Source organism: Chanodichthys erythropterus, chromosome 19, assembly GCF_024489055.1.
Source record: "Chanodichthys erythropterus isolate Z2021 chromosome 19, ASM2448905v1, whole genome shotgun sequence".
In the NCBI taxonomy this organism is placed as follows: Eukaryota; Metazoa; Chordata; class Actinopteri; order Cypriniformes; family Xenocyprididae; genus Chanodichthys; species Chanodichthys erythropterus.
In genome coordinates, this window is record NC_090239.1 from 27,444,684 (window position 1) to 27,462,771 (window position 18,088).

The 18,088-nt window shown below is 36.1% G+C and overlaps 2 protein-coding genes across 9 annotated transcripts in view; one reads left to right on the forward strand and one right to left on the reverse strand.

Moving 5' to 3' along the window:
* Nucleotides 1-3,033, forward strand: part of plce1 (phospholipase C, epsilon 1) — a 96,881-nt gene extending 93,848 nt beyond the window's left edge. For all 8 annotated transcript variants that reach the window (XM_067370111.1, XM_067370114.1, XM_067370117.1 and 5 more), the window contains 2 exons: nt 1,037-1,268; nt 2,896-3,033. In XM_067370111.1, the coding sequence (XP_067226212.1) occupies nt 1,037-1,222 (186 nt within the window). In that variant the 3' untranslated portion in view covers nt 1,223-1,268; nt 2,896-3,033. The remainder of the gene's footprint in view (nt 1-1,036; nt 1,269-2,895) is intronic.
* A 32-nt stretch (nt 3,034-3,065) lies between these two features.
* noc3l (NOC3-like DNA replication regulator) lies at nt 3,066-17,940 on the reverse strand. The gene is made up of 21 exons (XM_067370120.1): nt 17,796-17,940; nt 15,279-15,489; nt 15,069-15,195; nt 14,758-14,915; nt 14,605-14,661; nt 12,379-12,509; nt 12,137-12,298; nt 11,082-11,175; nt 10,833-11,008; nt 10,612-10,740; nt 10,045-10,170; nt 7,913-7,993; nt 7,710-7,810; nt 7,527-7,599; nt 7,376-7,439; nt 7,233-7,304; nt 6,710-6,891; nt 6,488-6,616; nt 5,486-5,583; nt 5,317-5,401; nt 3,066-5,232 (listed from the first exon to the last, which is right to left on the reverse strand). Exons 1-21 carry the CDS (start codon nt 17,802-17,804, stop codon nt 5,101-5,103), a joined length of 2,397 nt encoding a protein of 798 aa, XP_067226221.1. The 5' UTR covers nt 17,805-17,940; the 3' UTR covers nt 3,066-5,100.
* Nucleotides 17,941-18,088: the final 148 nt, after the last annotated feature.

An 18,088-nucleotide genomic window follows, 5' to 3' on the forward strand; every position in this document is an offset into this window, starting at 1 on the left:
CCCACCGGCATTCGCTGTGTCGTGTTAGTGGATTCATTATGTCGGACTCACCGCAGGTAACTCATAATCTGCAGTTGTTACTCCTGTCTCCTGACAAAAACATCGCATGCGGTGCCTGTGGAGTGTGGAAAGTTACTGGAGCGTGCAGCCGCGCTCGTCTCTCACAAGGAACGTCACGGCAGTGATTGACAAGCCAGAGGGCCAATCGTTTACGCGATGATCACGTAAATGATTGGCTGATGTTTTTAAGGCCCTACCTCGTGCACAGATGATGTATATTAATATTATTCCTTTCAGTGCACCTAATAAATAGTCCTTTATCAGTTAGTAAAGACAGTTTCAAGTAATTGCAAAAATGTATAAAACAAAACATCCTCTTTAGCACCTTTAACTTGACACAGTGTCTTAAAAACGCGGGTTAGGCTAATGTGTGAGGCGCTGCAAAAGACGCGAGCATAGCGGTCATGCACGTCCGTCTAGCACATTTACATTGAAAAAAAAAAAAGTGTTGGAATAGAAAGACTCATTCTGTGTGAACGGCCCCTTACTGACCTTTTTGACTCAAAAGACCCCCTGTTGTCCAACACAATATTCGACAATGCTTGTTTTCAAACTTTTACTGTAGTGTTACTATATTCCTTTAATTATTTTTTATTATTTTGCATTTTAATTAAGATTAAAGTTAAATTATTTCAATAAAAAATGGCATTCATTTATTAAAATTAATACAAGTCCCTGGTTAAGAATCATTGCATTATTGATTGGATTCAGCCAGATGTTTTTTTGATCTTTGAATAGTCCTGGAAATTTCTTGGTCACAAAGTGCTCTATAGAAATTTCAATATCTCAAGAGACAGCTTTGGATATCACAATTGATAAATATAAATATTCATTATTGGTGCAAAAATTGTGCAATATTTGTTTAGACTTTATCACACTGGTGCATGAACAATCTTGCTTAGGAAATAATTTTGTCTTCTCTCTTGGTATCTTCAGTATGTTAATGGCATTTGTTTTTCCGTGACCCGTCTCTCAGATCGCCCGCGAGGACAAGCGTAAGGGCGTGTCTTTTGCCAGCGAGCTGCGGAAGCTCACGGGTCGGAGTCGGAGCTTGACTGTGAACACGAGCATGAACGGCCCGGTGGCCCAGGAGCCGGCACACAGTAAGGAGGAGAAGGCTGCATGTCCCAGCATGGTGCCTCTGCCCGAGGCCTCGGAGTGAAGGAACTCTCTGCAGTGTGTGTGTGCAGTGCATGGAGCTCCACCAGGTACTAGACACTAACACACAGCAGCCATTATTAATTAACACCACTGTCTGAAATCTAATACACTAATTACTTGGACACATTCAACTGGTCCTGGAGAAAACAGTATTGATGGTATGATTTAGTCTGGGATTCCAAGTGCTGAGGTTACTAGTTGAGCAATGCTCTCTGAGAGTTTGCCGGTGTTTGTTTAACAGTGTTATTAATGAGCAGTGCACCATGTCTTTACTAGCAGTGAAGAGTGATTAATGGCATGTAAGAGTTAATAGACCTCAGTCAGGGTCGACACCATATTCAATTTGCAGCGAATGAAGATGAGGCATACAATATTGTCAGGTGTGACAAACTCCAGTCCTAGAGAGCCTCAGTCCTGCAGAGTTTAGCTCCAACCCTGATAAAAACTCACCTGCCTATAGCTTTCTAGCAACCCTTCAGACCTTGATTAGCTTGTTCAGGTGTGTTTGTTTAGGGTTGAAGCAAACCTCTGCGGGACTGTGGCTCTCCAGGACACCATGTATATACAATCATATAATATACAATGTAATATTATGAGGAAATGTTTGAATTAATGTTTATTTATTTATTTTTTCCATGTTTTGACAGTAAAGACATTTATAATGTTAAAGAAGATTTCAAATAAATGCTGTTCTTTTGAACCAAATCTTTAAAAAATGTGTTACTGTTTCTACAAAAATATTAAGCACTGTTTTCAACATTTGAAAATAAGAAGTGTTTCTTGAGCAGCAAATCAACAGTGTTGGGGAAAGTTACTTTTAAAAGTAATGCATTACAATATTGCGTTACTCCCTAAAAGTTTTATTTGTTACTTTTTGTGAAATGTAATGCGTTACATTACTTTTGTGTTACTTTTTCTCACCTGGGCGGGGCATGCTTGTTTGTTTTTTAATGACAACAAAAAAAGTTCTATTTTTGGCAAATGTAAAGGCCCTTTCACACCAAAAGTGAAATGAATAAGCCTCAGGCTGAAGGAAATGCGTGATTACACCTGTACAGTAGAGGGCGCAGCTCAAACAAGCCTTTCAGCTGTGCTGCCTTTCTGGATTAAAGAAGAATAGGATGCAGGAGAAGGAAGTTCACTCTTATTTTTAAATCTAATCTAAAGTCATTTTTGCTTATTAGTATGGTTGAATTAGATCATTGAACATCAGCAGCACTGGTTAATAAAGTGAGATTAAATACATAAAGTATATTTGTGCAATTTAATATAGTTAATTATTACAGGTTAATTATTTCACTGTTTTTATTCATTTTGAGGAATACTGAATGTTTTTATGCAAGTGAGATGAGTAAATGCATGTTCACATTCACATTCAAACTCCAATAACATCATGTTCACAAAGTTCACACAACACCCCTGACCTTTATTTCTCTCAGTCACTCAATAAATGTGAAAAAGTAACAGATAATTTGTTGTAAATTAAAAAGGTAATGTTACTTTTTCAAGTAACGTGATTACGTAACTCAAGTTACTTGTAATGCGTTAGCCCCAACACTGCAATTCAGCATATTAGACTGATTTTGTAAAAATGTGTTATGGTTGGCTGTTGTTGCTGGAGGACTTGCTGTGCAACTTCAACTAACTTGAATCTTCCCACCTGTCTCTCTGTAGAGTCTCTGTCGATGGGGCTGAAGGCCTGGATGGCCGAGGGACGCTTGGGTTCTCAGAGACTGCGTGCGGAACACCCCGTGTCCCGGTGTGGCGGTCGCGCCCCCGCCCCCTCCAGCTGGTCCCTCCCGCTGCTGTGGAACTGGAAGCTGCATAAATGAGTCCAGAGCCAGAGCAGCACCTCTAGTGTTCACTCCTCTCACACGGCTCAGGCTGCTTCAGGAAGACACGGTACAGCCTGATGGAAAGCGTACAGCTGTTCGTGCTCGTCTTTCACAGTCGTGCAGTGGCCCAGGTGTGATTTGGGCTGGCTGATGGGAAGGGTTCAGTCAGTTCAGCAGCCTGTTGTTGTTGTTGTAAACGGATGTCAGATGAAGGCAGTTTCTCCTCACTTCTATTCTTCTTCTTCTTCTTCTTGTCATACTTCAACAGTACTGTAAGTCATGAATGCATTCATATGCGTTTCATTTTCTTTTGTGGTTTTGCACATTACTATTATTTTAAGTCCAGCTATTTGAAAGTTTAATACTTTATTTACATCCCTGTTTTGGATTGCTGAAATTAAATCAAGCATGAAAATGCCTCCAGCACATTAGTATCACACTAGAGGTTTTTTTTTAAGCAAATCTTAGGATTTCTTTAATTTGTGTATGGTGTGATTTATTCAGAGTTCAGAGCAAATGCACACAAGATGTTTGGAAGGATGCGAGGCAGATTTGTTCTGCGTATTTTAGCAGCTAATTGAATTTGATGGCTTTCATTGCACATGTAGATCACACTGCATTTAAATGACCAACAGCAAACAATGTAAGATGTAGAGCGGTGCCTTTCTATACACTGCCACAAATCTATTTACAGTATTAGAAAAACAAGCATTTGAAGAAACGCCACTTTAAATGTTGCCTTTTTTTAATTTATTTTTTGGGAAGTATATATGTTACTGTATTTTGAGATTTCTTTCATTAGAGCTAGGAAAAAGTTTAGGTAAGTTTTTTTTTTTGGTTTTTTTTCTTGCATTTCCCTCAATTTTAAATGGCTCCTTTGAGATCCATCATCACTTTTGAAATATTTTAATTAAATTCTCAGTAAAATTGAGGTTTATTATGGAAGCTTGTTTCCACCACTAAATAAAAAAGGTAATTGTGACTTTTTTTCTCATAATTGCAAGATATAGTCAGAATTGTGTTATAAAGTCAGATTATAATATATGCGAGATATAGTTGCAATTCTGACTTTTCTTCTCACAATTCTTTTTCTCAGAATTGTGAGACATAAAGTTGAAACCACCTTTTATTTCATGGCGCAAACAAGCTTCCATAGTTTATACCCCATATGACCAATGTAATAAATAAGTTTCATTATTTCCTATGTGTTAAATGAAAACTTGCTATAATTTATTCATGTGATTTTTAATCTCTCTGCATAGCAGTTGAATCCCCTGCTTAACTTTCTTTATGGTTGAAAAGGACTTCACCTTTGTTTTTTTTTAACTTTAAGTGGTCCATTTTCTTTCTTGAAGTGAAATCTTACTTAACTAATTGCATGTTATAGCCCAGGTTGGCTGTACGTTTCCAGATAGTGTACATATGAATGAGAGTACATAATTATGAAATCTGCATTTATTTATTAAGGGCATCAATGCTCCTCCAGTCTGTTCATACTGTATGAATGGATAATGTTTGTATTTTTGTAATTTAAATTTAGTCATCTTGAGAGATATTAAATATTTTGACATTAAGTGAAGGTAGGGCACCATAAAGTGTATTTTAGGTGTGTGGTACACTACAGCATTGTCTTTTAAATATGTTTTCAATGTATATTTACCATTACTTTGTTTTGAAGAAGCAATTGTAAAAACTTTTTAGCGCAACACAATGCTGTTATTTTATTGCATCGATAGTCTCTTTGGAGTTTAAAACATGTTGAACTTAGTACTTGTGATGGTTTTCAGCACACGTAAAACTATAGGAATGTATCGTCAATATTGTGATGTCAATATTGGGTTATTTGTTTACTTGAAACCACCGAATCAACCACTTTCATCAATAAATAGTGTTGAAAAACCAATTTTGGGTGAAACGTGTACTTCTACATCAGTGCATATGCTAAATGATGTCAATAAAAAAAAAAAAAAAAGATGATATCTTGGAGCATTTATTTTACACAAATGAAAATAGCATTTCCCAACTTTCAGGCCTTAACGTGGATTCATGTTTCCTGCGGTGTATCTGGTTGTAATGTAAAGTCTAGAACCATCTGCTCGCTCTCCGTTTGAAGAGCAGCATCAATCTGTGTCTTGAGGTCTGGATCTAAAAACGCATGACCGATTGTGAAATGTTCCTGCAATACAAAATTAAAGAATTAAGAAGAGAAAAAACCACACAACAAAAAAATGAAAGCATTGTTCGTTAGATGGAAAAAGACCTTTTTCTTTGACGGAGGCCCTGCAACAGGTGGGTTAAAGGTCATGTCTTTAACACTGTAGTCTTCAAACAGCTGCACTGGAGTCCTGCACACAGCAGAAATACTATGAACACCTTCATATTCATCTTGAAACACCATCAGCTGATGGAAATGTCTGTTGTCTCTGTACCTTCTGCTGAGCTCCATGCTGAGAGCGCCTGAACCTTCACTAGGAGCGCCTTTCATGAGATGAGCGGCAAACTTCCTCACCACGGGGTGATAGTGTCTCTAAAATAACAGATTACACCAAATAAATCCACATCATCTGGCTTTTTTTAAAACAAGCAATATTCTCCCTATAACAAGACTAGTTTGAACAAAATTTTCTAAATTTGCCTTAATATTTAAGACCACATTTTAATGTTGAATGCAAGCTATTTTTATAATTATTTATTTTATTTTATTTAGAATGACGATGATCAAAACACAGATGGAGTAGATCGAGTTCATCAACACCCCCAAAGCTTCACGGTCCTACAAGCTCATCCTGGGTCAACATTTCATTCAGGAACGTTAGGCAGCTTTGATTTATATTCTGTTGAGTGTTTGATCATGTTATTTTACTATATGTGACCCTGGACCACAAGACCAGTCATAAGTCACACAGGTATATTTGTAGCAATAGTCAATACATTGAATGGGTCAAAATGATCAATTTTTCTTTTATGCCAAAAATCATTATGATATCAAGTAAAGATCATGTTCCATGAAGATATTTGTAAATTAAAAAAAAAAAATCAAAAAAGTATTTTTGTGAGTGGATATGCATTGCTAAGGATTTCATTTGGACAACTTTAAAGGCAATTTTCACAATATTTTGATTTTTGTGCACCCTCAGATTTTCAAATAGTTGTATCCAAATATTGTCCTATCCTAACAAACCATACATCAATGGAAAGCTTATTCAGCTTTCAGATGATAAAAAAATGACCCTTATGGCTGGTTTTGTGGTCCAGGGTCACATATCGCTAGTTTTCAACCCGGTGTGACTTATTTTTTGGATAATTTGTTAAATTGAAGCCTACTGGCAAAAGTAAATAAATAAAGGAAATGGGAATTTAATTTCCTGCTCTGTTTTGCTCTGTCAGTAATAAACCAATGGGATGAGTGGACGAACATCATTGTGCTTCACCTTCAGTAAGTGAAGCTCCCACAGTGCCGTGTTCTGGGGGTTGCAGTATTCGGGCACATCCAGCTCTGGGAGATACACACCACTGCCCTGCATTTCATTATCCAGCAGGATGTCACACTTAGGGAAGGTCTACACAAACACAAGAGAGAAATAATTCATACAGTCACCTCAAGCACGAACACCTCCATTAGCTTAATTAAAGAAGGAAGAGCACTGGCTCACATGCATCAGCGTCCTATTGGCTGCCAGGACGCCCACACAGGAGTCAGGCAGCACGTGCAGGCCGAGCGTGCTCAGTCTCTTCATGAAGGCCTGCGCCCTCTGCAGGGTGACCTGCTTCCTGCGTTTGGTCAGCATCACGTCCAGGCACTGCAGAACGATCGTCGTGTCATCATTCGCACCTCCTGCAGCCAATCCAAGACAACAGATATGTTTGCGAAATTAAACTTGTGCGAAAAATTGGAATATTGCATAAAACATTAACAGAGCTCAAAATGCTAGGGGGAAATGATGGTATCGTCACATTTTTAAAATCTCAATGCCGACTTGGTACAAAGGTCGGTACTTTTGACAGCCCTAATGGGTAATGGGTATCGCAACAAAAAAGAATAGAAGAGAATTGTGCATCTAATACTGTAAAATAAACATTTGGGACACCAAAGTGTGTAAGTGACGGGATGTTCTCATATTAAATAACCCTGTGTCACTGCACATCGGCCGAACAAAGACACACTGGAGATCTTACCTGCGTGCAGCGTCAGCAGGGTTTGGTACAAGTGGCTGTAGAATTTCAAAGGGTCGATGTTGAGGACGTCACCTGTTGAAAACACGGATTTTAGCACAGCGAGGGCAGGATGTTCGTGAAACCAGAGCTGCGGCTGTACTGACCTTGTCCTGAGAGGATGTGGAAGGATGTGAGAATGCAATGAAGGCTCTCACGATACGTCAGATCCTGAGTGAAGGAAAACGCAAAAATGTTAATGCATAAAATTTGACATTGATAAATCATAAAGCAGCTGCTCCCGGTTGAAATACTTACACCCGATATGATGAGGCCGTAGAGCACCGCCAACAAATCATCAAAGAACTCCAGGTTTATAAGATGAGCAAACCTTCAGGAAACAGTTTGAACCATGTTATTCACGTTAACAAAAGCACCCAAACGCTTTATTACTGTGTAATAACACTATAATAAAGCTGTTATACACCATGTGGTTCTTACTTTGCAAGACCTTCTAAAACGGAAGGCAGTAAGATGGATTTCTGAGCTTTCTTCAGTATTCTGAAGTAGATGAGGAACACAATGTTCAGCGTCTCTGTGTGCTGGAATCAAAGATGGACGAATCACAATATGTGATAATGATAACATTCATGCAATAAAAGGAACTGTTCATCAAGCTCTCCATCTGCTCTAGTCACACTCACCAATTTAATTTTCTTCTCCTTGCCCTCTGAAGCCTCAGCTTCTAGAAGCTCTTTCTGTAGCTTCTCCTCTGCTTTCTTCCACTGTTGAGGACAAGATTGAGGATCAAGGAAACAAAACAGAAAAATGTTTAAATCAACAATACCAGCAAACAGGTATACCGCTTTTCCGGTGGCTTTGGTTCAGGATTCATATTTCACATTTCAAATTCTTCAAAAAAGATATAAAGAACTCTTAAATATTACAATACAAAACTACTGATTAGAGTTATAGAAGCAAATATAAAAATAATTACATTTATTATAAAATATTTAAACAAAGACATTTAAAAATATTTCAAAAGTTTGGGGTCAGTAAGATTCTTTGAAAGAAACAAACTTTTATTCAGCAAGGATGCTTTAAATTGATCAAAATGATAGTAATGTTACAAAAGATTTCTATTTTCAATAAATTGTTCTTTTTAGCTTTCTGTTTAAAAAAAGTCACTTTTCCCATGAAAATATTAAGCACCACAACTGTTTGCAACATTAATAATAATCAGAAATGTTTCCTGAGCAGCAAATCATATACAGTGGCATGAAAAAGTATGTGAACCACTTGCAGAATCTGTGAAAATTAGAATTATTTTAATAAAATAAGAGGGATAGTAAAAAATGCATGTTATTTTCTGTTTAGTACTGTCCTGAGTAAGATATTTTACATAAAAGATGTTTACATTTAGTTCACAAGACAAAAAAATAGCTGAATTTATTAAAATAACCCCATTCTTAAGTATGTGAACCGTTGATTCTCAATACTGTGTGTGGTTACCTGATGATCCACGACTGTTTTTGTGTTTTGTGATGGTTGTTCATGAGTCTCTTGTTTGTTCTGAGCAGTTAAACTGAGCTCTGTTCTTCAGAAAAATCATCCAGCTCTTGCAGATTCTTCAGTTTTCAAGCATTTTTGCATATTTGAACCCTTTCCAGCAGTGACTGTATGATCTGTGTTTTCACACTGAGGACAATTGAGGGACTCAAACACAACTATTAAAAAAGGTTCAAACATTCACTGATGCTCCAGAAGGAAACACGATGCATTAAGAGTCGGGGTGTGAAAACTTTTGAACAGGAAGATGATGTCACAATTTTTTTTATTTTAAATATCATTGTTTTTCATTTAGTACTGCCCTTCGGAACCAACAGAAGATACTTGCATGTTTCCCAGCAGAAAATTAAGTACAATTTACCTTGATATTTGAATTAAAAGGTTTTCACCCCCCGACTCTTAATGCATCTTGTTTCCTTCTGGAGCATCAGTGAATATTTAAACCTTTTTTAATAGTTGAGTTTGAGTCCCTCAGTTGTCCTCAGTGTGAAAACACAGATCATACAGCCACTGCTGGAAAGGGTTCAAATATGCAGAAGATGCTGGAAAACTGAAGAATCAGAAAACTTGGAGGAATTTTCTGAAGAACAGAGCTCAGTTTAACTGCTCACGACAAACAAGAGACTCATGAACAACCATCACAAAACATAAAAATGGATCATCAGGTAACCACACACAGTATTGAGAATCAACGGTTCACATACTTATGAATGGGGTTATTTTAATAAATTCAGCTATTATTTTGTCTCGTGAACTAAATGTAAACATCTTTTATGTAAAATATCTTACTCAGGACAGTACTAAACAAAAAATAACATGCATTTTTTTATTATCCCTCTTATTTTATTAAAATAATTCTCATTTTCACAGATTCTGCAAGTGGTTCAAATACTTTTTCATGCCACTGTATTCGAATGATTTCTGAATGGATCAGTTAAGTTTAGCATCACAAGAAAAAACTACATTTGAACATATTCACATAGAAAACTGTTCTTTTAAACAGTAAAACTATTTCAGCATAGTACTGTTTTTACTGTATTTTTGATCAAATAAATGCAGCCTTGGTGAGCAGAAGAGACTTCTTTTAAAACATTAAAAAAAAAAAAAAATCTTACAGACCCCAAACTTTTGAACAGAAACCTCCCATTACCAATTGGGCTTTCTGATTGGGTAATCCAGTTGCAGGTAGTGGATGGTGGGTAGCATAGCTAAACCAGTCCAGAACTTCAAATCATGACATTTACATAACATTCGGCTCAGTTCAGACCTTACGCTGCATCCGGGACAAACTTGTCTTCTTCTCCTTGAACGACATGAACTTATTTTTGGGCGCTTCAGTATCTTTCTTCATGTCCACTTCTTTTATCCTCAGACAGAGGAGAGTCTTCAGCACCTGTGCATTCATATCACAAAACATCATTAATAACAACATCAAGATGCCATACGCTCATCACATCCTAAAGAGATGGTCCACCCAAAAATAAAAAAGAAGATATTTTGAAGAATGCTGGAAACCAGTTTCCGTTCCCAATGACTTCCATTTAATGGAGAAAAAATAGAATGGATGTCAATGGGAACTGAAAAAAAGAGTTTTTTAATAGAACATGAACAAAATAAGCACACTGTACCCAACAATGTGTATTCAAAGACATCTAGTATAAAGTGGGACCCAAGATTTAAATCTGACCATGTTCTTTAATCAAAAGTAAAGCTAAAACTGTTTACAATTTTTAAGTAAAATTTCCATTTGAATAATTCTCTGTAAGAACTTGGTTTATGGCACGTACAGATGAGATAAAACTTGTAATGTTCTTCAACAGTGTGATGACCGCACCTCTGGTTTGACGTTATAGTTCCTGCTCTTGACCATGCCTGAGATGACCTTCACCATTGCTAAAGAGGCCTGACCCACTTTATCCTGTTTCAGCAGTGTCCTGACTGCTTCACAACATATCTCAGACACCTGAACACAAGATCACAACATCAAATCGTTACTACCCACATGCAAACCTCCAAATGTGGAGTTTTTCCAGCAAATACTGCTAGCAGACTGACCGTCCTGACGGGGTCGTTCATCAAAGGCACCACCATGACTATGATGTTGTTGTGGAAATTGAAGTGTGGCAGAGCTACCAGGAGATCACAAATGCACCTGATGGCCACTTCAGCAAGACCTTTATAACTCTGAAGAGACACGGCTTTACTTCTCTTCTGCTTCTTCTGCTTCCAGTCTGAAACAGCATCAGATCAGTCAGACGGGATGGTGAGAATGGATGAATGAGAAGTAAAAAGCACTTGATCTACCTTTGACTGTCTGTTCCAGATCCTCCAGGTAAAACTTATACTGGCTGACGAGACCCTCCTCAAACTCTCGCAGCTGCTGCGTCTCTTTTTTCACCTGGAGAAGAAATGTGGCATTTAAGATATTTCAATCTTGTTATTTAATACTTCAGTTTGCTCAGGGGTCCAATTATCGACTTCTTGAACCAAAATGATTAGGTCTAATGAGCATTTTTCACTCTCAATGACCTTCAGAGGTAAATAGATCAGTTTTTGCTACTGTGTCTTACGTGTATAAATGCCCTTTTCTCAGATAGAATTGACTCAGAAAATAAACTTCAGTCAAAAATTAATACAAAGCCAAAAACACCACAATATTTGGCTTTACTCATATTTAATTCTCATAATTAGTGTCTAATTAGTACTCACATGAACCGATTTAAATGTGTTTTTAGTGCCTTTATGGATCTTGAGAGAGGAAATGTCATTGCTCCCTATGGAGGCCTCACTGAGCCATCGGATTTCAACTAAAATATCTTAATTTGTGTTGTGAAGATGAACAAAGGTCTTACGGGTGTGAAACGGCATGAGGGTGAGTAATAAATGACAGAATTTTCATTTTTGGGTGAACTAACCCTTTAATGTTGAATCACCGTAGTCACATTGACTATTCTAACAATGTCTTTGCACATTTTGAGGTCCAGAAAAGTAGTAATGACATTGTTGCCTATGTGTGGTTCAGAAACCCTCGGATTTCATCAAAAATATCTTAATTTGTCTTCCGAAGTTGAATGAATGTTTGGAACGACATGAGGGTGAGTACTTAAAACTTTTTTTAATTTTTGGGTGAACTGACCCTTTAAGGACGCGTGGTAACCCTGGAGTCACAACCTGGACCAAGTTTCTAAACACCCACAAATCATCTAAGTTTAGCTAGTAATGTGACAATGTATTCATCTGTCTGCCATCAGACACCTGAGCATTTCCAAATAAGTTGTTTTTGCGGCTCATTTGCAAGAAATGCCTAAGGAAAGCTAAATTTTTCATAATATGACTCCTTTAAAAGTGAAGCACTGTACCTTTGTGGCTTTCTCAGCTTCCGTCAGTGGTCGGATTCGATATGCCGGCACAATGTCCTTAAACACCTCCATGAGGGAGACCATGACTAACTTTCTGACAGTGACGGCGACGCACGGGTCCGTCTCCATCAGCATGGCCCTCAACTCTTTCAGCTTCTTGATCTGAAACACGAGTGAAATGCCATCATACATGTAACAACAGTACAGATCATGCAGGAGTTCACTGTGAAGGACTGTCTTACGTTAGCATGTGGATCTGCGAGTATCGCTGATGACACACTTGCGATGCGCAGTTTCTTCTCCATCAGTCTCTGAGTCCGCAGCTCTAACTGCTCCTGAGGAGTGAGCGACGGACCGCTCTCGGGTTCCTCCTCTGATAATAGTTAAACAAAATCATCACAAATATCATCAAAAAGGTGCACTGAATAATTAAAAAAAATAATTAAAATAAGTTTTATACCCACATATATATATTTAAAATACATACACTTTAAGATGAAGATGTTTTAATGTTTTTGAAAGAAGTCTCTTTATATTGAATTCTCTTATTTATTCAATCAAAAATACAGTAAAAACTGTAATATTGTGAAATGTAATTAATTTAAAGGTGCCCTAGAACCAGTTTTTACAAGATGTAATATAACTCTAAGGTGTCCCCTGAATGTGTCTGTGAAGTTTCAGCTCAAAATACCCCATAGATATTTTTTTAATTAATTTTTTTATCTGCCTATTTTGGGGCATCATTAACTATGCACCAATTCAGGCTGCGGCCCCTTTAAATTGCGTGCTCCCTGCCCCCAGAGCACTCGACTATATTACAGTGCATTTACAAAGTTTACACAGCTAATATAACCCTCAAATTGATCTTTACAAAGTGTTCATCATGCAGCATGTCTAATTGCGTAAGTATGGTATTTATTTGGATGTTTACATTTGATTCTGAATGAGTTTGAGGCTATGCTCCGTGGCTAACGGCTAATGCTACACTGTTGGAGAGATTTATAAAGAATGAAGTTGTGTTTATGAATTATACAGACTGCAAGTGTTTAAAAATGAAAATAGCGACGGCTCTTGTCTCTGTGAATACAGTAATAAACGATGGTAACTTTAATTACATTTAACAGCACATTAGCAACATGCTAACGAAACATTTAGAAAGACAGTTTACAAATATCACTAAAAATATCATGATATCATGGATCATGTCAGTTATTATTGCTCCATCTGCCATTTTTCGCTATTGTTTTTATTTGCTTACCTAGTCTGATGATTCAGCTGTGCACAGATCCAGACGTTAATACTGGCTTCCCTTGTGTAATGCCTTGAACATGAGCTGACATATGCAAATATTGGGGTCATACATATTAATGATCCTGACTGTTACATAACAGTTGGTGTTATGTTGAGATTCGCCTGTTCTTCAGAGGTCTTTTAAACAAGTGAGATTTATATAAGAAGGATTTAAATTTTTGATTATAGGGCACCTTTAAAAGAACTGTTTTCTATTTGAATATATTGTAAAATGTAATTTATTTCTGTGATCAAAGCTGAATTTTCACCATCATTACTCATCATTACCATATATATATATATATATATATATATATATATATATATATATATATATATATATATATATATATATATATATATATATATATATATATATACATATACACATATATGCACACACACATCTATATACCTATATATATCTATATATCTCTAGATTTTGTACAATTATACATATGACAGAGGAAGCACAACAGAATTCAGAGGCTGACATGTATAGCAAACTATGCCAAAAAAAGAGTTTTGACTTACATAGTGTATTACAATATAATACGAGGTTAACCAGTAGTGTGTATGCTACAGTATGAGGTTAAACCTCAGGTGATCTTTGGTTGTTTTAGACCAAAAATGTTATGTTTGTTATACATTTTTTTAAATGTTGCATTTAATCAGAATGGAACGAAATTTGGTGATTTTTGTGGCTGTGTGAACCAAAAATAATTGTGGACAACATTTGAAAAGACTAAGTATGGAATATATATATATATAGGGTTTCAGTCATTTGCCATAAACTAGACTCACATACGGCCGGAAGCTAATTATTATATTTTATAAAGTTTTAAATATGGAAATTTTTCTTACAACAACCCATCACTTCTCTTCAGAAGGCTTTATTAACCCCTCGAGACGTATGGATTACTTTTATAATGGATGGATGCACTCTTTTGGGCTTAACAATCCCCCCTTCACTCCCATTATCAAGCTTGGAAGAGCCAGAAAATTTTAATATAACTGATTGTGTTCGTCTGAGAGAAGAAAGTCATATACATCTAGGATGGCTTGAGGGTAGTCTTGAGTAAATCATGGGATAATTTTCATTTTTGGGTGAACTATCCCTTTAAGATGAAAGAAATTTCAAGGGGTTGCATTTGAAGAAATGAGAAAAGCACACCAACCTATTTCTAACTCATCCTGGTCCTTCGGTTCCTCCTCTTCCTCTGCCTCAGGCACAACTAGAGGACACAATCAAATGACACAGTTAATCACAAAACATCCTCTCCAGCACTACAGCATTGAGAGTCACTACAGAGTCATGTGACGACACACACCGGGTTTCTCCATGGACTGAGGGATCAGGCCGCTCTTGTCTTTGATGGGCAGCAGGTGAATGAGCTCTTTCTCCTCCTTCTGCTGCATCTTCCTGGGCATCTTCTCATACTTCTCCACCGGCTGCTCGGACTTACGCTTTTTAGCATGTACTGGAGCACTGTGTTTCCACACAAAAGGAAAGTGAAGGAAAAAGAGCATACTCGTACTCAAATATCAGCTGATCACTCACTGTACATAGCCTAAGAAGAAAAAAACATCACATGATTTGATAAAGAGAATCAAAGCGCATGTTTTAAAGACCGCTGCTTACCATGATGAGATGTCTCGAGTCAGAAAGGAAGCTTTCTGTGCCATGGATTTGATCTGTTCAAGGTCATCCTCATCCATCATATCAGTGGGCAGAGACTCCAGAAACTCCTCCTCCTCTTCTTCATCCTCTGGAATCATACATCAACATTACAACACTGTCTCAACACCGAGCACGAGTTCATGAAAATCATCAGAAAGCAGTTTCCTTCACCTGGTTTCTTCTTGTAGCGCTCCAGGGGTTTGAGCGTCTGATGGGAGACATCAGTAATGGCTTGCCGGAGTTTCCGCTGCTCTTTGCGCTGTTTCTTCGCTGAGCTCTGCTGCTTAAACTGACGATTCTTCAGTTTGTTTTCTAGCTTCAGATTGCTGGTTTTCAGCAATTTTCTGAAGCTAGGCTTCTTTTTCCTGTTCTTTTTGGAAGCCTTGGGTGAAAGATGCATTAAAGTACAGTTATACATATGACAGAGGAAGCACAGCAGAATTCAGAGGCTGACATGTATAGCAAACTATGCCAAAAAAGAGTTTTGACTTACATAGTGTATTACAATATAATACGAGGTTAACCAGTAGTGTGTATGCTACAGTATGAGGTTAAACCTCAGGTGATCTTTGGTTGTTTTAGACCAAAAATGTTATGTTTGTTATACATTTTTTTAAATGTTGCATTTAATCAGAATGGAACGAAATTTGGTGATTTTTGTGGCTGTGTGAACCAAAAATAATTGTGGACAACATTTGAAAAGACTAAGTATGGAAGCTTGTTTCCACCAATAAAATAAATAAATAAAAAAGATAATTGCAACTTTTTATCTCACAATTCTAACCTTTTTCTTGTAATTGCAAGTTTATATCTCGCAGTTCTGACTTTTTTCCCCTCAAAATTGCATGATATAAACTCACAATTGCGAGTTATAAAGTAAGAACTGTAAGATATAAACTTGCAATTGTGAGGAATAAGTCTGAATTGAGAGATAAAAAGTTGCAATTATCTTTTAAATTGTTTTATTTCATGTACCATCTACAAATTAATCATGATGCAGAAATAAAAAACACAGCAATGAATGGGTTAAATTCTAAATCATTAGGAGTGCAAAACAAACACATATGAACTGGTGTGACTGTAACAGAGCAAAATGTGCAAACTTGAAATAAAAAAGTAAACGTTGACAATAAGTAGTCTTTGATTTTGTCTCAATATCCAAATGGAGAACTTAATAAATGTAAGTTGGGAAATAAATGTAAAATGTGGTTGGGAAATGCTGCATGAATCTGCCTTAAAAATCACTGGATTTAAAAAAAAAAAAAAAATATATATATATATATATATATATATATATATATATATATATATATATATATATATTTTTTTTTTTTTTTTTAGCTTAAATGCAGCATTAATAGTATACAATTAGTTTTTTCCCTAATATATACAGTACCATTCAAAAGTTTGGAAACATTATTATTTTTAATGTTTTTGAAAGAAGTCTCTTGATCAAAAATACAGAAAAAAAAGTAATGTTGTGAAATATTATTAAAATTTAAAATAATGGGTTTCTATTTTAATATACTTTAAAATATAATATTTTTTCTGTAATGCAAAGCTGAATTTTCAGCATCATTACTTCAGTTTTTTGTGTCACATGATCCTTCAGAAATCATTCCAATATGATGATTTGATACTCAGTTATTATCAAAGTTGGAAACAGTTTTGTTGCTTGATATTTTTTAGAAACTGTGATACTTTTTTTCAGGATTCATTGATGAATAAAGTGTCAAAAAGAACAGCATTTATTCAAAATAGAAATATTTTCTAACAATATAAATCTTTACTATCACTTTTTATCAATTTAACACATCCGTGTTGAAAAAAAGTATTAATGTCTTCCAAGAAAAAGAAAGAAAAAAATACTGACCCCAAACTTTTGAACAGTAGTGTATTTAATTTAAATAAATGCTACTCTTTTTTTAAGTTTTTATTCAAAGGATCCTGAAAAGTCAAATTATAAAAAAATATTAAGCAGCACAACAGTGATAATAAATCAGCATATTAGAATGATTTCTGAAGGATCATGTGACACTGAAGACTGGATTTAATGATGCTGAAAATTCAGCTATGCATCACAGACATAAATTATATTTTAAAAGTATATTAAAATAGAAAACCTTTATTTTAAATTGTAATAATATTTTACAATATTACTGATTTTTTTCTGTATTTTTGATCAAATAAATGCAGGCTTGATGAGTAGAAGAGACTTTTTTTTCGAAAATATTAAAAACAGAAATGTTTCCAAACTTTTGAATGGTAGTGTATATATTTATATATATAAAAGTTAACCTCAAAACTAGAGGTTAACTTTTTGTACATAATATGATAACACATCAGTATGGGGTTGATATATGATATGACATATTATGCGATACACCAGGTGTTTACACTAGTAAAGTATGATAAAGTAGGGGTAAAACTAGTATAGTATGATGAAACAATACAGCAGGGGCTGAAAAGTGTAGTTTGATATGATACTGTAGGGACTACACTAGTACAGTATATGATTTATGAGAGGTTTGACTAGTATAATATATGAAAAACAAGGGTTGTTCAATCTCGTCACTCTCACACGCTGAATTTAATGGAACTGAAGCAGTTCACTGAAGCTCAGCAGCATTCTGGCTAACATAAACTCACTAGCGCAATAGTTTGTGTCAGAATTACAAAATAACTTACCGGGCCCATTTTGATGAGTGATTCGCCTCAACTATCAATGACGTTCCAACGGTGTAAATCAGTTAAATCCAAAATAGACTGCATGTATCCCCTCTTCTCACATGTACCACATGGACAGGAAGTAAACTAAGGGCGATATTAGATGAATGGAGGGACAAACGTTACACTGCCTTTGAGCGCCACCTGCTGATCTGGAGGAAAGACGACGCTGAGAAGACGCTTTAGGAAATTAGGCTAACAGCTTTTATACATTTCAGTGTTTATCATTTTTAAGTAATTCATTTGTTTTCATT

What these genes read in the sequence shown, in the direction of transcription:
- noc3l (XM_067370120.1), bottom strand. An exon ending in ACTCGAGACATCTCATCATG is followed by an intron (nt 14,916 to 15,068) that starts GTAAGCAGCGGT and finishes GTGGAAACACAG; the next exon opens with TGCTCCAGTACATGCTAAAA. An exon ending in CCACATCCTCTCAGGACAAG is followed by an intron (nt 7,305 to 7,375) that starts GTCAGTACAGCC and finishes TGTTTTCAACAG; the next exon opens with GTGACGTCCTCAACATCGAC.